General features: G+C 38.8%; 1 protein-coding gene across 7 annotated transcripts in view; it reads left to right on the top strand.

The window, feature by feature from the left end:
• The first annotated feature begins 5,531 nt into the window (after positions 1 to 5,531).
• PI4K2B (phosphatidylinositol 4-kinase type 2 beta) overlaps positions 5,532 to 21,164 on the top strand; it is a 32,125-nt gene continuing 16,492 nt past the window's right edge. For 5 of the 7 annotated variants that reach the window (XR_009616500.3, XR_013555330.2, XR_013555331.2 and 2 more), the window contains exons 1-5: positions 5,533 to 6,044; positions 15,146 to 15,282; positions 16,910 to 17,110; positions 17,693 to 17,824; positions 20,151 to 20,304. Coding sequence is in view for 4 of the 7 variants with exons in the window: in XM_060655315.3 (XP_060511298.3) it covers positions 5,735 to 6,044; positions 15,146 to 15,282; positions 16,910 to 17,110; positions 17,693 to 17,824; positions 20,151 to 20,304 (934 nt within the window). In the remaining 3 variants the exon portion in view is untranslated. Of the gene's footprint in view, positions 6,045 to 11,043; positions 11,486 to 15,145; positions 15,283 to 16,909; positions 17,111 to 17,692; positions 17,825 to 20,150; positions 20,305 to 21,164 lie in introns of those variants that run through there. The other 2 variants (XM_060655316.3, XM_060655318.3) reach the window with 2 other exon arrangements.

Raw genomic sequence — 21,164 nt, forward strand, 5'->3', positions numbered from 1 at the left:
GATATACTTCCCAGAAACTGAGAAAGTGAAAAACTCAAAGGAGGACCTGAATGAGGTAACTGATGATTGATCATAAAAATAATTTGGGGTAATGAAATAAAAAACTCTGTGATGTTTAGCATATATTTTGAAAGAAGATCAAAGATTTGAGTGACATTGCTATTATAAAATGTTTCCCATGTTCATCTATTTATTTGAACAGATTTTCTCAATGTTTATGCCTATAAAAACTAAAACTACAAATAGAACTGATGCGGAACCCTGCCTTATCTAACAATAAGTAATATTCCTATGCTAACATGTAAACTACTGACAAAAATATTCATTTTTGAATACATTTTGAATACACTAAAGGATACATTTCCAAAAAAAATAGGTCAGAGGAAGTTATATCAGACTAATCCTTTATAGATAAAAATGATAAACTTTGGGGAAAATATAAAAACAATTACTGGGGCGCCTGGGTGGCTCAGTAGGTTGAGTGTCCAACTTTGGCTCAGGTCATGATCTTGTGGTTCGTGAGTTTGAGCCCTGCATCAGGCTCTGTGCTGACAGCTCAGAGCCTGGAGCCTGCTTCATTCAGATTCTGTGTCTCCCTCTCTCTCTGCTTCTCCCCCACTCACGCTCTGTCTGTCTGTCTCTCTCTCTCAAAAATAAATAAACGTTTAAAAAAATTTTAATAAAAAAATTTTTTTTGAGGATACTGGAAAGCAACCAAAAGCAGTCAGGCAGTGATTGAAGGGATGGCCACTCATCAAAGAATTGAAATATAACAAGTGTGATTTATGCTTATACATCTTTTCATGTGAAATCACTGCTTAGTCTGTTCTGTGAAAGTACAGTACAGTACAGTGGGAACTCAATCAGAAAGCCACAGTCTTAATAGCTTAAGAATGGAGTCTGGGGTTCCCAAGACAGCTGAAAATTGAGGAGAGAAATCCTGAAAAGGAAGGAATAACAGAGGGAGAAAGCTCCAAAATCTACACATATACCCCACCTGAAAAATTGGTTGATTCTTAAACTCTGAGTGCATAAGGGAGACTCCACGGAGCCCAGCAAAAAGCAGCATCAGGATTGTTGAAAGAAATGATCAGAATTTTCAGGTGGAATTTGACCCTAGTTTAGTTAACTACATACCAGAACATATCAACACTCATCAGAGGAAGATAATTGAATCTACAATATACAATGTGATGATACAATATATCATCCACAATATACAACATCCATAAAAAGGTAACATATATGCAAGAAATGGGAAATGGGAAAGAAATGGGAAAGAAATGGGAAAGTTTGACTCATAGTCAAGAAAAAAAGTAATCAATAGAAACTGACTCTAAGATAACTCAGATACAAAAATTAGCAAAGACTTAACACCTATACATATATTCAAGGAGTTAAAAATATATATGCCGGGGCGTCTGGGTGGCTCAGTCGGTTGAGCGTCCGACTTCGGCTCAGGTCATGATCTCGCGGTTCATGGGTTCGAGCCCCGCGTCGGGCTCTGTGCTGACCGCTCAGAGCCTGGAGCCTGTTTCAGATTCTGTGTCTCCCTCTCTCTCTGCCCCTCCCCCACTTGCACTCTGTCTCTCTCTGTCTCAAAAATAAATAAACATTTAAAAAAATAAAAATAAAAATAAAAATAAAAATATATATGCCGTAATGAATTAACAGATGAAAAATGTTAGCAGATATATAGAAACTCTTAAAAAAAAAAAAAAGAACCAAATGGAAATTCTAGAACTGAAAAGTACAAAATTTGAAATATGCCCACTGAGTAGGTTTAATTGCTAATTAGAATGGCTGAAGGGTTGGTGAATTTAAAAACAGGTAATGAGAAATTATACTATCTGAAAAACAGAGCTAAAAACTGTTGGGGCACCTGGGTGGCTCACTGGGTTAAGCATCCAACTCCTGATTTCAGCTCAGGTCATGATCTCACATTTCGTGGCTTTGAGTCCTGCATCAGACTCCATGCTGACAGTATAGAGCCTTCTTGGGATTCTCTGTCTCTCCCTCTCTGCCCCTCCTTCGCTCATGCTTTTTCTCTCTGTCTCAAAATAAAAACAAGAAAAATTTTTTAAAAACTATTGAAAAAAATTAACAGAGCCCTAATGTCAGGACAATATCAAAGAGTCTAACGTATCTATATATATAATAGGTATCCCAGAATGGCATAGAAAAAAAAGCTTGAACAAATAATGGCTGCGATTTTTCCAATTTTTCTGGAATACATAAATTTGCAGGTCTGAGCAACCTAAGCAAAACTCAAGCAGGATATAGATAAAGAAATTCATATCAAGAGCGTCATGGTCAAGCTATTGAAAAGCAAGGATTAAGAAAAAATCTTAAAGGCAGCTAGAAAAAAATAACCTAGTGCAAGCTGGCTGGGTGTGTGGAAGGACATAATTCAGATAAAATGAAGGGTAGAGGACAATGAAATTACTCTTGATTTTGGCTCAGGTCATGATCCCAGGGTTGTAGGATAGAGCCCTGCCTGGGGCTGCACACTGGGCATGGACCTACTTGGGATTCTCTCTCTCTCTCTCTCTCTCTGAAATAAAACTTAAAAATGAAGGAGGAATAAAGATAACTTCAGATCAATGAAAATTCACAATTTATCACCAATGGATTTACTTTACCAGAAGTCCTTTAAAAAATTCGTCAGAGGGAAGGTAAATTATACTCGTTGGAAACTCAGATCTTCAGGAAGGAAGGAAGAACACTGGAAATGGTAAATATGCGGGCAAATATAAAAGATAATACATTCTTTTCTTAATTTCTTTATAAGACACGTAATTGTTTAAGACAAAACTTATTCACTATATTTAAATATATGTGGGTCTAATATATGTGACAACAATAACATAAAGGATGGGGGATAAATAGAATGACCCTTTTGCAAGGTTCTTATATTTTACATCAAATGCTACAGTATAAGCTTTATGTGCACTGAGATAATTTAAGGGTGCATACAGTAAGTGCTAGAATAAACACTCAAAATTAATGTAAAGAGGTTTAGCAGGTCAATAGAGGAACTAAGATGAAATATGAAGAAATATGATTAACCCAAAAGAAAGCAAGAAAAGAAGAACAGAGGAACAAAAATTATGAAAAAAATAAAATACAAATTGCAAACGACAGTAAACGAAATCCAAACACATTAATATTACATTAAATGTAAGTAAACTAAAAACACCAATTGAAAGGCAGAAATTATCAGACTAAATGTAAATAATGAAACCAAGAACCAATTATAAGTTATTTACAGGAGATATATACTTATTTACAAACATGCATACGTAAAGACACAAATATATTGAAAAGAAAAGGATGGAAAAAGATTTACCAGGCAAACAGTAAGCCTAAGAAAAGTGGAGTGATTTTATTACTGTCAGACAATATAGACTTCAAGGTAGGAGTATTACAAGGGATGGAAAGGGCCAAATCATCAGGAAGAAATAAAAACCTAACTGAAGACATAAAAAAAACCTGTGTCTACACCTAATACCACAATTTCAAAACTATATAAAGCAGGGGTGCCTGGGTGGCTCAGTCAGTTAAGCATTTGACTTCGGCTTGGGTCATGGTCTCATGGTTCATGAGTTTAAGCCCTGCTTTAGGCTCTGTGCTCTCAGCACAGAGCCCACTTTGGATCTTCTATCCCTTCACTCTCTCTTCCCCTCCCCTGTTTATGCTCTCTCTCTCTCAAAAATAAATACACATTAAATATATATATGTACGTGTATATATATGTATGTACATATATATATATATGTATGAAGCAAAACCTCACCAAACTAAAAGAAGAAATAGACAAATCTACAATCATAGTTAGATTGTAACCCTCATCTCAGTGAGTGATAGAGTAACTATATTTAAAATCCATAAGGATATAGTTGATGCAAATAACACTATAAATACTGAATTGATATTTATAGAAACAATTGATAGTTATAGAACCACTCAACTGCAGAATACACAGTCTTTTTATTGATTGATTGATCTCTGTACTATTTTATTTTATTTTATTTTATTTTATTTTATTTATTTTATTTTATTTACATCCAAATTAGTTAGCATATAGTGCAACAATGATTTCAGGAGTAGATTCCTTAATGCCCCTCACCCATTTAGCCCATCCCCCTTCCCACAACCCCTCCAGTAACCCTCAGTTTGTTTTCCATATTTATGAGTCTCTTCTGTTTTGTCCCCCTCCCTGTTTTTATATATTTTTTTGTTTCCTGTCCCTTATGTTCATCTGTTTTGTCTCTTAAAGTCCTCATATGAGTGAAGTCCTATGATTTTTGTCTTTCTCTGACTGACTAATTTCACTTAGCATAATACCCTCCAGTTCCATCCACGTAGTTGCAAATGGCAAGATTTCATTCTTTTTGATTGCCAAGTAATACTCCATTGTATATATATATACCACATCATCTTTATCCATTCATCCATCGATGGACATTTGGGCTCTTTCCATACTCTGGCTATTGTTGATGGTGCTGCTATAAACATAGGGGTGCATGTGTCCCTTCAAAATAGTACACCTGCATCCCGTGGATAAATGCCTAGTAGTACAATTGCTGGGTCTAGGGTAGTTCTATTTTTAGTTTTTTGAGGAACCTCCATACTGTTTTCCAGAGTGGCTGCCCCAGCTTGCATTCCCAAGAATACACATTCTTTTTAAAGAGCACATAGAATGTTCACTAAGGTAGATAATATGCTGAGCTATGAAATAAGTCTCAATAAACTTCAAAAAAGGTTGAAATCTTAGTGTATCTTCTCTGACCACAGCACAATTAAATTAGAAATCAATTAATGATTTCTAGGAAAACCCCTAAATATTTGGAAATTACACACACACTTCAAAGCAGTCAAAAAGAAACCATACAGGAAATAAAATGAATTTTGAAATGAATGAAAATGAAAGCACAACATAGCAAAAATTGTGGATGCAGATAAAGCAGTGCATAGAGGGAAAGGCATAGCTTTAAACACTTATATTTTAAAAAATTAGAGAGGTCCAAAATCAATAATACACTCTTCTACTCTACCCAACTTGAAAAAGAAGAGGAAATCAAATCCCAATTACGTAGCAAGAAGGAAATAATAAGCACAAATATCAGTGAACTAGAAAACAGAAAATCAGTGGAACCAAAAAATGGCTTTTTGAAAAGATTCTTAAAAATGATAAGCTTCTAGCTAAATTAGTCATAATAAAAAGAGACAAAATACAACCAATATCCAAAATGTCTGAACAAAGAACAAGGTCCTTGCTCTCATGGGCTTGTAGTGGGAGTAACAAAAGTTAGTCACAGAAATAATGACGGTGGTAAACTCTTTGAGAAAATTCTGCGGTGGAGGAGAGGCTGATTGGGGTTCCGGGGGTGGGGGCGGGGGGCTCCTAGGCGGAGGTAAATGAACGCCAACCGCCCCAAGGCACCCACCCCACTTCACATCTTCCGGCGCTAACAGCGGCAGGTGGCGGCCCCGCCCCGCGCCCCGCCTACCTCCGCCCCCGCCCTTCTGCGCAAGCGCAGGGTTGGCCCGAGGTGGGGCGCGGCTGGCGGCTGCGCGGGGACAACCGCCGGGCCCGCGCGGAGCGGGGCCGCGAGTTTGTGAGGTGACCTCGCCCCGACCCAGCGGCTCCGGTCCCCCGCGATGTCGAGACCAGAGCCGGGCAGCTCGCCTCTCTGAGCTGGTCCCAGCGCGGACGGCACGGAGGGAGGCCATGGCGGAGTCCTCCGAGCCCGGGCTGCGGGCGTCAGCCGGCGGCGGCGGGAGCTTGGAGGAGGAGGACGACGAGGAGCGGGAGCCGCTGCTGCCGCGGTTCGCCTGGGCCCAGCCGCCTAAGGGCGCCCCCGGGAGCGCCGTCAGGCTCGTGGAGGCTGCCGGCGAGGAGGGCGCGGCCTCCCCTCGCGAGCCTGGAGACGAGGAACTGCTGCTCCCGTCCCGGGACGCGCCCAGCCGCTCCTCCTGGGGCGTGGGGGTCCTCCGGGGCTCGCCCACCCACCCGAACCGGAAACCGCCCCTGGGTGCAGGTGCGACTCGGCCCCAATCTCCACCCCGCGGTCGTCCCTGCGCGCGCGTCGCCGCCCAGCCCCTCCCGGGGTCCCACCTCTGTCCCACACCAGCCCTTGCCTGGTAGGAGAGGCAGTTAGCCGGGCATCCCTCCCATGCGGAGCACAGACCCGGGGCCGGTCGAAGCTTGGACACCTTCCCTTTCTCTCTGCTCCCCAGTTTCCTTGCACCTTTTCCAGGGGCCTTAGGCCAGCTCACTTAAGGCCCGAGGTTGTCGTTAAACTCTGACCCTTGAGGCCTCGCCTAAGAGTAAGCCTCAACTTTTGCAATCAGACACGGAAAAAAAAAAAAAAACAACAACCCAAACTTAGCATGGTAACATGACGTAAGTCGTTTTCTCAAGTTTGGACTTGAGTTTTGGAATAAGAAGCCTGAACTATCAGGAAAGTTCCCGGAGTTGTGAATTTGCCAGGCAGATGGATGACGGCAGAGAGCCGGAGAGCAAGAATATCTAGTTGCCACTGGGACACGTTTCAAAACTTCTTGCAGTTAATGTTATTGTGACGTTAGCCAGAGGGGGCAGAGGCAGTTGAATTTCTCCAGCTGCTATCTCGTGCGCAAAGTTTTCTTTCTGGAACCATTTCTATTCTTGTACTTTAAGAAGGGGGCGGGGACTTTTTCACTGTCGAATGGACTGGCAGCCTCAAGTGGAAAAGAGGATAATTGATAGGATGTTGAAAATTAATAAAGGGTCAGCATGCTATTGGAGGCATGGGTATTTGTCGATGAAGGATTTTTTTGGCAGGTCGAGTCGAGTTAGCCTAATCTGATAGTAAAACAGAGTGGGCTTGTATGAATCATAGCTGGAGATGAGACGGGCTAGTTTGTAAAATTCGGATAACACCTATTTGTCGGTGGTTAGGATGGTTTAAGTGAGATGGTGTGTGCCCTGTGCCTGTAGAACTCCCTGGGTGACGGCTTGAAGAAAAGCCACAGAAATTGTATTTGTCATTACTCCTGCTTAGTCTTTCTGGAGTCTTTAGATTTTACATGGCCTGCTGTCAGTACACTAATGGGCCTCCCACAATTTAAGGAAGTTTGGATGGAATAGGTGATTCAAGTCGTAGTTGAACTGAACATTCAGACACTCTCAAGCAGATACATCGGAGAGGCCTGGGAGAAGCAGACGATTTCCTGTTCAGGTGTTTCATGAATAAAGCTTTAGCAGACTGGTCTGACATGCAGGTCTGTTGCCACTGTGTTAGCTAACAGGTGCATTGACAGGACAACGTTGAACAGAACAAATGTGATGATCACAGATGGACCCACATTCCCCCAGCTGTGTGATGTGTTTCTGTATTACCTAGAATCCCTTCTGTGAAGTAACTAAGATCTGTGTGGCTAGCTTCCTTTTTGCTGCCTTAAATTTACCTGTGTAGCTAGAGTTTAAAAGAGCCTGAAACCCTGAGTGAGAGGGAGAGAGAGGGAATCACAAGCAGGCTCTGTACTGCCAGCACAGAGCCCTGTGTGGGGTCCAGTCTCAGGACCATGAGATCATGACCTGAGTCCGATGCTTACCTGACTGAGCCACCCAGGTGCCCCTGAAAGTGAGATTTTGTAAACAAATAGTATTAAGGCTAGAAAAAGTAACTGGGATAGAATATAGTACTCATAATACAAATGGATTACTAAAGAAAATTCCTACGTTCCAAAATGGTAATAATTTATTTATATCACGGTTTACGGTTTGCGGAGATCTCTCTTTGTGTAGTTCATTAATTCTTACAGCAGCACGGCAAGTTAGTTGTTACTCCTTGTTGTGGGAATTGAAAATGAATAAAACTGTAGTGACTAGTACATAGAAGTTCAGAGGTAAGCCACAGGCAAGTATACAGGAAGTGGTAAAGCCAGACTGAGCCTAGTCCTTCTTTTTGTGTCCTGCACTTTTTCCATTTTGCTGTAGATCCCAAGTATTGTAAAATAGTTGTTACTTTTGGTGATTTATTAATGGAGGTCTTGTTTTTAATGGATTTAAAAATCGTTTTGAATTTCAATAAGTATTTAAACATTTCAAACCAGTCTCCTAAAAAGTTTATGATTGAGTAATGTAACTAGATTTTTAAGTTATTTATTTTGAGAGAGAGAGACAGAGACAGAGAAGTGGGGCTCACCCAGGGCTCATGTTTTAGCCAAAGCAGGGCTTGAGCTCACCCAGTGTGGGACTCGAACTCAAACTTCGAGATAATGACCTGAGCCAAAGTTAGAAGCTTAACGACTGAGCCGCCCAGGTGAGTTCCATTAACTCCCTTTGTCCTTTAGCATCCAATTTCCATGAAGCCACCTCACTAGTTCTAAGAAATTCTTGCATTTAGATTAATATTAACATCATTTATCTTACGCTCAATGCATGAGCCTTTATGCTTAACTATTTTGTCTATGTAAATAGGAGCTTTACGTGGAAGAGTATCTGTTACCTTTACTTGAGCAAGACATTGACAGTCTGGAACCAGCATAAACATAGTATTGTTGGGTCAGTGTCAAAGTAGAAAGATTAGTGGCATTCATTCCTTAGTTGTCATTTTAATCAGTGAGTTGGAGACTCATAAAGATGATAATACCTAGGTAACAGTATATGAAGGGCATAGTTCTGTGCCCTTCACTTATATTAATATATAACTAACCCCACGAAGTGAGTTTTATTTTTTATTCTCATTTTAAGGAAGCACAGAGAGGTGAAGTGACTTTTCCAGGATCCCAGTTAACACAAACCAGGAGCACTTAGCAGTTTCGTTGGAGAGCCTACAAGTAGAGAATGGTGTTAGAATATACTAGGAACCGCCAAAGTCAACGGAAGTGTGTATTTAAAAGCCTTTTAATGATTCATGGTGGCTTATAAATGTATGAACAAAATAGCATCATTTAAAAACAAGGAAGAAAGACGAGGGTGGGAACTGAGGTAATGAAATAAATAAGGTGGAGGCCATCATAGTACACAGCATGCACAGGAGATGCTTGCTGCAGGCAGCCCACAAATCTGATGTTTAAGGTTACAGAAAGAAGCACAGTGTGCCCATAAAGTTAAAGTAGCTATTGGAATCTAAACTGACCTGACAAAGGATAACCTGTCGTGTATCTTTTGGAGAAGAGACTATGTACTGAATAGTATCTTTGTAATAAAAGTGATGAATTTCATAGGAGTATTTCTCATAACCTCCTTGAAGCCCATTTTAATAAAGGAATTCTAATGGACGGTGCTCTCAGTATTGCCAGATCCAGATCCTAGACACTGATAATCTGGTTGAATTTAGAGGACAATATTAGAAGGGTAGATGTCCTATGCGTCTTGGCAGTCATCCATAACTGAGCTATTGAAAGATGGTGAGCAGCTACCTCTCACTGTCAAGCGGTTATTGCTCAACCAGTAATTAGAAGACGCTTATTCTTTGTTTTCCGTCTATTGCTGAGATGCATCATTCTCAAATGCTTGAGTGCCTGCTGTGTGCCAGTGGAAGTGGAGGCCTCGGGACACAGTGGTGACCGGATAGCAAATGGATGTCCAGTCACCAGCCTTGTCCCACAGAGCTTTATAGTAATGGAGGGAATGGTCAATTAAAACAGACAGTTCCCACAGCTGATCTATTTGGGTGGGGAGAACTGAGGATTCCATTGAGCTATGCACCGGATTTAGGGGCCTGGGAACACTTAGCAGAGGAAGGAGCGTCCAACTCGAGGCCTGAAGGATGACGGGCACTTGAACCTCCGAGGCAGTGTTCAGATCACCAGACTGGTGAGCTAACGACTTTTCTCTTTAGAAAATTCTGGTCACTGGGTAAGATACAACCCAACCCTCAAGTGAGGAGGGGCTTGTTTTGATAACGTTGCCACATGTCCTTATATGAAAGGTTTATAAACTGGATTCTCTTAATTCCATTTTCAATTCTGCTTCCTAAAGGACCAGTGATAAGGCTTACATGTGGTTACGGGCAGAGTTTGTTGATAAATAATTTTCAGGCTTATTGAGGGCCTCCTATGTACCAGGCACTGTTTTAAGCACTTGGAATATATCAGCAAAACAAAAATGTCTGCCCTTCTTGGATTTGGATCATTTTGTTACAGTGTTGCGAGTGATCAGATGGAGTTGAAGGATCAATAAGAATTAGCCTGGGAAGGAAGCTTGGAACATACTGGGGAACGTGTGCTGGATATCTGGTGAAAGTGAGGAGCTCAGACGGGACCAGAGCTGGACTAGAAGGTCACCGCTTCTTAGAGGAGACCCGAAGGGAATGCACAGAGGTGGAATTGAGATTTTCCTCAGAGAATCCTTTGATACAGAGACAAATCAAAACCCTAATAGTTTATTCCTTAAAAGGAGCAACAGTAATTTTGCCGGAAAAAAAGGTTTTCTTCATTAAAGAAAATGTAACTAACCATGCCCCTCAACTATTAAAAATCAAAACTAGCAACGACGACAGGCCTTCAACCAAATCTCCAGAGCACTCACAGCATGAAGCGCCATAAGTTTTGGAGAGGTCCTCCAACTTAAACTAATTGCCACATGTACAGTTAAGTAAATGAAGAAAGCTTTAGAATGTACTTGTGAGTTATGAGTTCAAGAAAAATTATCTCCTAAAAAAGTTTCTTTGATTTTAGAACAGTTGGTAGGTAGTCGTTTTTTCCAGCAGCAATTTGGATAGCAGGACCAGTTGTCTTTTAAGCGTCATTCCAGATAGTGATGGTAAATCCGGGACATCTTCAAAGAACGCCCGTTTTCATGTGGGGAGATTATCTCATTTATTTAAAAGAGTTGCTCAATAAGGGACAAATTAAAGAGAAAGGGATTAAGAACATCCTGGCTGATTTTATAGGAATGGTTCTGCTTGATCTGATTTTGGTTGAAACTGAATTAGTATGCAGTTATTATAATAATAATTATTATATTGCTTATTATTATTATAACTGAAAATGATTATTATTATTATTCAGAGTATAAGCATGGGCTCCATGAGAGCAACAAAGGCAGGTTGTTACATGATGAACTCATAAAGCTTAGCCTGTGAAACAGTTTGGTAACATTTAATAGTAATACTGGCCAAGTCTACACGTAGTTTCCACAAGAACTGCTCAAGTACAGCATGGGAGAGACCAAGAGTGGTCCAAGTTCAGTATGCATTAGTAGTATGACCAGATTTCTAAACAACTAATGTGACACCAGAGTGCTTCTCATTTTGGTATACTGTCAATGCTGAGAGATGTGTCTATTCCCTGCAATGGGTTGCTTGATTCTGGAGACCATATTTCATAAGGGGGCACATTGGAAACCTGAGGCGTGAAATAAGAGGGCAACTCGTGTGCTGAAAAGCCTGAAAACACTTCCATATGGGAGGAGGCAAGAGTAGAGGAGACTTAGGGGAACATGAAATGATCGTCAGCTTTTTGAAGGGCTCTTCCTGGAGAGAAAGGAGTAAGTACGCTTTTGTTTTGCTGCAGATAGCAGGTCTAGGACATGGTGTGAAACTACAGGAGACTTAATTTCTGGGAAAGGAAGAAGCTTATACATTGTTTCGCTTCCAAATAAAAGGATCACAAAAAAAGTAGTGATGTCTTGTTGAAAGTGTTTAAACATTTCCCCGAAGACCACCTCCTAGTGACGTATTGTAAAAAGTACACTAGTGCTAGGGGCAGGGTTGAAATAAAAAACTTTCCAACTTCTTTCTTATTAAGAGGCTTCGCCTAGGGGCACCTGGGTGGCTCAGTCGGTTAAGTGTTCGACTTCAGCTCAGGTCATGATCTCATGGTTCCTTTGTTCAAGCCCGGTGTCGGGCTCTGCACTGACAGTGCCTGGGATTCTCTCTCTTCCTCTTTCTGCCCCTCCCCGACTCACTCTCTCAAAATGAACAAACTTAAAAAAAAAAAAAAAAAAAAAAAGACCGTTCGCCTAGAAGAATCTCATTTGACTAATGATCATTATTACTGGCATATTCTAGTACATAAATAATACTTCATTTATTCAATTAAATATTAAGTACCCACTAAATGCTGACTCCTCATCCAGGTGCTCAGGATATACAGTGAATAAAGAAAGACTAAGTTTCTCCATTCTTAATTATTTTCACGGGATAGATAAGAAGGATTAGGAATTAGCACATCAATTGTAGTGATGTAACTAAAATACTTGGATTATTTATTCATTTAAGTAGGTTAAATATGCCCAATAGTACTTTTTGTAGCATTTTTCTTAGCACATACTTTTAAAGATTAGTAAAAAAAAAAAAATGTATTTCTGTCTAAATGAAGGCAAATTTTAAAATAAGTAAGTTTATGTTTTGAATTTTCATAATGTTGAATGCATGTAATAGCATTTAAATACCTTCCAAAGTAAAATATGAATAATTTTTGCCTTGTGTACCACTTTAAATGATTAATTGTTCATTCATTTTGCAAGTGTTTATTGATTACCTGTTATGTTCCAAGAACTATAAAAGTTCTGGGTTGGGGCACCTGACTCTTGGTTTCGGCTCAGGTCATGATCTCATGGTTAGTGGGATTGAGCTCCATGTCAGGCTCTGTGCTGACAGTGAGGAGCCTGCTTGGGATTCTCTCTCTCCCTTTCTCTCTGCTCCTCCCCTGCTCATGTGTACATGTGCACGCTCGCTCTCTCTCTCTCTTAAATAAACTTAAAAAAAATGATTACTCTAGCTTCTCTGTCAAGTATAGAGAAGGCATGGGTGAAAGAGGGAAAGCAGTTAAGAGAGTCTTACAATAATCTAGGTGAGAGTTGATAGTCCCTTGAATCACATGGAAGGAATGGAGATGGTGAGAGGTGATTGGATTCTGGATGTTCGTGTGAGGTAGAACCATGCAAACTACTGATGGATTAGATGTTGGAGGTGAGAGTATAAGATCATGGGTGATTCCAAGGATTTCCATGAGCAACTGGAAGATTTGGAGTTGCCAATAACTGAAATAGGGAAACCTGAGAGGGAAGCAGTCAGGTGGAGTTATAAAGAGAAGAATTGAGTTTTGGGTGGTAAAATTTGAGCTGTCCATTAAACATCCAAGTAGAGATGTTGAATATCGTAGTCTGGAGTTGAAGGTAGAAGTCCAGGCTTGACAAATAAATTTGGGAGTCATCAGTGTTGATAACGAAGAGGAGAGGACCATGAACTGAATCTGGGGCATCCTAAAGGTAAACTGTCACGAGGTAAAAGTGAGCCAACAAAGAGACTGAAAAAGAGGAGCCAATGAAATGGAAAAACCTGGAGAAGGGGCATCCTGGAAGCCATGTGAAGGAGGAAGGAGTGATTAACAGGGTCAAATGGTGGCACTGGTCAAGGAAGATAAGTTCTGAGGTTAGATTTAGCAATATGGATGTCACTGTGTACCTCAACAAAAGTTTTATCAATGGAGTGGTTGGGACAGAAACCTAATTGAAATGGGTTCAAGAGAGAATCGAGGAAGAAATGTTGGAGATATTAAATGTAAATAACTCTAGAGACCTTCTGCTATACAGGGGATCAAAGAAATGAGGGAATATCTAGGAGTAACATGGGAGTAAGTAGATTTAGGCTGAGAAAAATTACAGCATGCCTAGTATGGTGATAGAAGTGGTCCAATAAAGAGGGAAATATTGATGCAGGGAAGGATTGCTGAAGAAATGTCCTGGAATCATCAGGAAGAGATAGGGTCTAGGACACAAAGTGGATGAGTTGATCTTCAAGCTTAGTTCGTCTGTAGTAACAGGTGGAAGACAGGATGTTGTGGGCAGATGTGGTGTGGAGTGCTGATGATACTGATTTCTGATTGCATCTGTTAAGGATCGTCTGAGAAAGAGGGGGTGTTGGAAATGTGAAGAGGGGGGAGGTTATGAGAGAGTTGCCCAGAACAGTGGGAGAAACGGTACCAGGAGTTGTCCTAGTTCAGGTTACTAGAACAACATACCATAGACTGAGTGGTTTAAACAACAGACATTTATTTCTCCCAGTCTTGGAGGCTGGAAAGTCTAAGATGAAGTTTCACGATCAGGGCTGGGAAGTCCAAGATGAGTCCAAGATCAAGGCTTTCCTGCTGGCTGGCAGATGACCACCTTCTCATTGTGTCCTCACATGGCAGAGGGCGAGAGAGAGCATGCTCTTGGCACTGATCCTGTTGTGGGGGCCCTACCCTCATGACCTCACCTAAACCTGATTACCTCCCACAGACTCCATCTCCCAGTACAATTCCATGGGGAGTTAGGGCTTGAACATATCTTGGGAGGACACAAAGATTCAGTCCGAAACAGGAACGTAGTGTGCTTCCCAGGTGGCATGAAGGACCCACCTGAGGTTTGTGGGGATGAATTTACATTAAAGTGAGCTCTCAGGCCTTGTGTTTGTGTATGTTTGTATCGTCAAGTTCAGCTATCCAGGCCTAGGTGTACTCTGCAGACAGTTGAGTTTAACCAGTTGAGTTTAATGGGATTTTTCCAGGCGACCATGATAAGGGGAGGGAGGAAAAGAAGAGTGATTATATGATGCCTGCCCATAATTTAATTAAGCTGGCCAGCGAGGGATGTGAGGACGCAGAGATCAGTAGCAACATGGGAGGTCAGTGCCTTGTGGGTCCTAGTGGGATGGAATAATTTTTGAACTCAGGGTACTAGAGGGAACGAACAAGGAAGATGAAAGGTGCTTGGAATGGAAAGGTGTGGGGAGGTTGCAGGTATTGGTGATGGCAGATCTGAGGTGTGACCACAGCTGGAAGGGGAGGTGGAATGGAGAACAGAATCACTGGAAGAGAGGAGGAATTCAGAGCAATCGGAGGTATTAGTATGATTATTTCAACAAATAGGGATTTTGTTTTTCATGCGTCAGTACTTGAACTTTAAAGAGAAGTGGGGTTGGGGGGAAAAAGCGAGGATCCAAGCAGCCCATATGATACTTGACTACATTTTTTCTTAAACCTAGAGAAGGAGCATCCTGGAAGCCATGTGATGGCTTTTGTTCTTCTGCACCTTAATGTCCTAATGCTAATCACCTAACCCAGTATCACAGGTCCCTATCACAAGCATTCTCATAGCTGGCCTTTCTTCGTCACGTTCTATATCAACATTGATTTTTTAATGCAATAATTGTTGGTTCTTCAGCATTGAATACATTCCTGGATGATCCTGAATTTGCTGATGTTATATTGAAAGCAGAGCAAGCAATAGAATTTGGAGTTTTTCCAGAAAGAATCTCTCAAGGTTCAAGTGGAAGTTACTTTGTGAAGGATCCTAAGAGGGTGAGAATTTCACAGATCTACTGTATATAACAGAAATTTTGGAAAACACGAATTTAAATGTGGAGTCATTATGAGGTTCTGAGGCTGTTTTCCTAATAAATCTGATTGCACCCTCTTTTCAAAAATAAAGGTGGGGGGTTGTTTTGTGTTTAACTAGAGCATTCTGCTATTTAGAAATAGCGCTATTCATTTTAAGTCACAGTTTGCTTTCCTACTATTTTAGTACTTGGTTTCAAGCAATTACGGAATGTTCACATTCAGCTATAGATTTGTTGAGTTTAAATTCGTAAGTCCTTACTTTACAGTATCTATATTAGCCAAGCAAAGTAGAAATTTAAACTTTCAAAGGCTTGCCCTAGGAATATTTTTGCCAGCATTATGCCAGAGGAACCTGGGCAGCCTGAAGCTTGAAGGCATTGGAATGTGACATCGTGAAATGAACCAAAGTAGAATTCTAGGGCAGAAAAGAGAAGTTGATATGGGACTTTGTTCCAATTAGTCTAGATTTTCAGAAATCTGTATTATTATCTTTAAAAGCTTCCTGAATGATACATAACCAGCAGTTCTTTCTTCAGGAGTAAAAAAGGTTATGATTTCATCCTAATATTCTTTGCAAAGATCCAAGTTACATTTTAAAACAGTCTTTTTTGGGATTTAAATATATATATATATATATATATATATATATATATATATATATATATATGGTAATGTCAGTCTCTCAGTCTTTCCTCCAAGTTTGATTTAGTAATTTTTTCTTCTTAACTTTTTACTAGTGACTCAGATTTTATTGCATTATAAAGCAATTATATACTTAAAATTATAGTAAGATTTTTATTTCTTGTCTAAGGATAATTCACCCTCTAAATTTAATATGAATATATTTTATCAGACCAGTAATAAAGATTATAGACTTTAGACATCCATGGGCAAATTTTTTTTTAAGAGGAGAAAATTTATTTAAAATTGATTCACAAAAAAATATAACTGGAAAAAGATTAGGGTAGGAGAATCTGACAACATAGATATTCACTATATCCTATCATTACCTTTATATTTTAGAGATGACTTTTTGTCATTGGCTTTATTAGTTCATTTAACAAATGCTTGAATGCCTACCGTGTACCAGGCACTGTTCTGAGTACTTGGGATACAGCCCTAACAAAGTCCTTGCCCTTTAGAATGTACATCTAGTGAGAAAGTAGCTGATAAATAAACACATAATATGGATATTTAATAGATACTATCTGACCTAGAGCAGTAGTTTTCAAACTTTATGAAATCAGCAGAACCCTTTCTTAAGTTGGAAGTCCAGTAATAAAACAAGTGAAGTCAACGTTAATCTAGTTAAGTGGTAGGGGGTCTTAGAGCCCTACTCTCATTTCCCCCTCACCTTTCCTAGTGTTGCTGAGAGCACAGTTTGAAAACTACTAGCCCAAAGGATTACTGATTTTACGTTGTTAAATGAGAATGGATATAAAAACACAATGAGAACTAAACCTCTTAATATTTAAGGGTTATGTCCAAATCTGGTGGGAAGAAATAGAAAAAGATTACCAAAATGCATTTTATGGGTTATCATCTCTCTATATTAAAAGTCTCAGAAAATGTCTCCTATTTTATATAGAAAATTATTGGTGTATTTAAACCCAAATCAGAAGAGCCTTATGGCCAACTGAATCCAAAATGGACCAAATATGTTCATAAGGTCTGCTGCCCTTGCTGCTTCGGTAGAGGCTGCCTGCTTCCTAATCAGGGATACCTTTCTGAAGCTGGTGCCTCCCTTGTGGATGAAAAGCTGCATCTGAATATTGTACCTAAAACAAAGGTAAAGGAGAAAATTGGTTTTCATTATGTGCTTCTAATTTATAGTCTACTTCTCTGCGAACACTTTAGTAATATTTCTGATGACAGAACCTGAAGTTGAGCCCTTGTTTTGGTAATTCGGAGACATGAGTAACCGATAAATTGATTCTAGGGGAGATGCTCAAAGTGTCCAAGCAAGTCTCCCTGGCTGCTGATGCCTAGATGATGCTGACGACAAGACAAGAAGAGAAAGAACTAACATTTAGAAGGCAGAAGAATATCGGTGTTCTAGAAATTCTTTCTATTTAGCCTTTATGAATTTTTACTTGAAGACTTCCTCAGAATATCCATTCCTAATTCTACATCTCAGAATGATTACTTCTTTCTTCCACTGGCCAGTTTTAAGCTGCCTCTCTCAAAAATATGTGCCATTTAACTGACTTTGCAAAATCCCTAGGCCTTTCTAGTTTAGATTCTCTGCACCATTTAGGATTGGGTTGAACTTCGCTGATTTATAGCTTTAGAGTGTGTTTCATGGTGTATATGAGTAGAAACACTATAATGCAAATTCTCATAACCATTTTTCTAAACTGTGTGTTTCTAGGTGGTTTGGCTTGTCAGTGAGACATTTAACTACAGTGCAATTGACCGTGCAAAATCTAGAGGCAAAAAGTATGCTTTAGAGAAAGTGCCAAAAGTAGGTAGAAAATTCCATCGGATAGGACTCCCCCCTAAGGTAAGTTACTGTGAGAAACTTTATTTGGGGGGACAATTCAGCATGTATTACCTGAGTATTGTGTGCTGTAGGCTGTGGATATGATAATAAAGAAAATAGTTTTTTCATTCTCAAAGAGCTTTCAGTGAACAAGCAATCTCAGTGTGATATGAGAAAGCTGTTAGGATGGTTAAATTCTCAGAGAGGATAGAGGAGAGATGTCTAACCCAGCTTGGAGGACTGGGGATACTGTTTCCAGGAGGAGTTTGCATCTAAGGCTTTATAAAGTAATGGCTAAAAGCACAGACTTAAGTTTCTCTCGCAGCCCCTCCACCAGTTAGCTCTGAGCCCTTGGGCAAGTTGCTTGCTCCTTAAGCCCCAGTTTCTATAAACTGGGATGGGAAAAACTACCTCTTGAGGTTGTGAGATAAAATGAAGAAATTCATGTCAAGTACTTGGTATAGTGCCTGGCACATAGTATAAAGTAAGTGGTAGTAATTCTTGTTTACGGACTACATAATGAATTTTGTTTTTTCTTAACACTTTTAGATAAACCTAAGGATTGGTTAGAAGCTGGCTAAGCAGGAGTGGGAAGGGTTAATGGGAAGGCATTCTAGAAAAACTTCAGGCTTTTATATATATATATGTGTGTGTGTGTGTGTATATATATATGTATATACAATTTATTTATTTTTTTATTTTTTTATATTTTACATTTTTACATTATATATATGTATGTGTATGTGTATACATATATGTATACATATATATATGTAATATGTATGTGTATGTAATATGTCTATGTAATATATGCATGTATATATGTATGTGTGTATATATATATGTAAGTGTATATGTATATATATGTAATTTGTATGTATATGTAATTTGTGTATATATATTGGTATAATATATATAATTTGTATATTATATAATTATATATAAATATATATAAATAATATAAATAATATAATATATATTATATATTAAATATAAATATATAAAAATTATATCTATAATTATAATTATATAATTATTATTATATTATTATTATATTATTAAATTATTATTATAATTTGTATATGTATATATATATATGTATATATATATGTAATGTGACCTGTGATTTTGTTTTGTGGTTGCTATACCTAGTATATATCTAGATAAAAGAATTTGAGTAGAAATTCATGGTTAACTTAAATTGTTTTTAAAATTATACTCCAAGTAAGGAGGAAGTTTGAAAATTTTTACAAGGCCTGTTATTCCTTGGATATGATAAAATTAAGTGTGACTAAAGAAAGATATTATTTCCATATTTATGACTACTTATTAAGTGCTTTAAAGAAAACCCTTTAGATATATAGTTAAAATTTCAGGCCAACAATAAGAACATAGTGTTAGGATAAGAAATAGATTTTCTTTGTGGTTATTTGTATTTATGAGACCAACCAGGTAACCCATGTGTCCTGTGCCGTAAATACATTTAGTAATGTTAATGACAGAAATGCCTTTTAAAACAGACATATCTTCAAGGAAAGGATTTTCTTAAAAACCACTTAAAACCATGTTATGATTGATTGATTAATTCTTTAAAATTTGTGACCGGATCTTTAATCTGCAAAGTTGAAGAATTCATTTAAAAAAATAAGGATAGGGGGCGCCTGGGTGGCGCAGTCGGTTAAGCGTCCGACTTCAGCCAGGTCACGATCTCACGGTCCGTGAGTTCGAGCCCCGCGTCAGGCTCTGGGCTGATGGCTCAGAGCCTGGATCCTGTTTCCGATTCTGTGTCTCCCTCTCTCTCTGTCCCTCCCCCGTTCATGCTCTGTCTCTCTCTGTCCCAAAAATAAATAAACGTTGAAAAAAAAATTAAAAAAAAAAAAATAAATAAGGATATATTCCATATTTTATGTTGTAAAAAAAATCCCAAAGTATTTCTTCAATAAGATAAAAGTATGCATGGTTATTAAATGACCAGGACAGGTGTAATATTTGGCCACTATAATTAAGTTCATTTTAATGAATATTTTTAGAAAACATCAATCTGAGTTGAGATTTTCACCTTGAGGGCACATGTGCATTTTCTTTTTTAGTTATCCTAAAATAGCTTCCATGCTCCTTAAAAGCCTAGGGTTGAGCATTTTTACTTTGCTATGTATTCTTTATGTGGCTGTTTAAAGTTAGTGTATAAAAATAGTTTGATAAATATGGCTTATCCAAATTAGTGTTAACCCTTCTATTTTTCTTATAATGTTTATATAACATTTTATGATGATACTGGTGAGAAATTAAAGAAGTAATTTCTTTGTTCTTGTACTTTCTTTTCTAACTCTAGTTCTTAAAATTATAGATTGGTTCCTTTCAGTTATTTGTTGAAGGTTACAAGGAGGCTGAATATTGGCTTAGGAAATTTGAAGCTGACCCTTTGCCTGAGAATATTAGAAAACAATTTCAGTCACAGTTTGAAAGATTAGTTATTTTGGATTACATCATCAGAAATACAGGTATTGAAGTTCTCTTACTTGTTTACTCAAATCTTGTTAGTTTGCAGATTGTATTCAACTCTTGTTATCCAAATCAAAGACATAAAATTTTGATACAGAAGTCTGGAGGCACTTTTTCTCTACCTGCCTTGGAAAACAGATGTAGTACTGACTCCCTTGGGCAGAGTTAATCTTGTACTGGAGATTCTAACTCATAGCAGTCTCCTGCCTGGGTGGTAGAGGTCAGTTCTTGTCCCTCCTGGGGAATTTCTTAGCAACAGGACAAAGCCAGAAATATTATCTGCATAATAGGAATAATTAAAACTTGATTGTGTAAATTATTTTAGATGCTTATTTTGACTTTAGGTAACTGTTAGCATAGTCTATAAATACATTAAACTTGATTTTCTTCTGTGCTAGAATGGAGCAGTGGTGTAGATCATCTGAAACAGTGGTTCCCAAATGTGGTTCCCTGGACTGGCTGGGTCAGTTTCATGTGGGGACTTGTTACACATGCATCTTTTCAGAAGAGTGCACCCCAGTCCTGCTAAAACAGAAACTCTGCATAGGGGGCCACCAGTCTGTTTTAACATGTCTTCTCGGTAATTCTGAAGCATGCTGAAATTTGAGAACCACTGATTCAAAATATTTGCTCATTTATACTAGTTGCTGAAAAAGCATTACATACTTTTCCAGAGTTGCCCTCTTAATTAATGTGGTCTTAGATTAACGTTAAATTTGATGTAGAGTCATAGAGTACTTCTATACAGACATTAGGTGAGAACCTACCCAGAAATTTGCTTGGTAATAGAGATACATGCTTTTTCTTCCTGGGGGGAAGAGAAGTTATCCTTGATCTTAATAACCTTGATTTAATAGTT

The sequence above is a fragment of the Panthera onca genome, chromosome B1 (genome assembly GCF_046562875.1).
Source record: "Panthera onca isolate mPanOnc1 chromosome B1, mPanOnc1 haplotype 2, whole genome shotgun sequence".
NCBI classification, from domain to species: Eukaryota; Metazoa; Chordata; class Mammalia; order Carnivora; family Felidae; genus Panthera; species Panthera onca.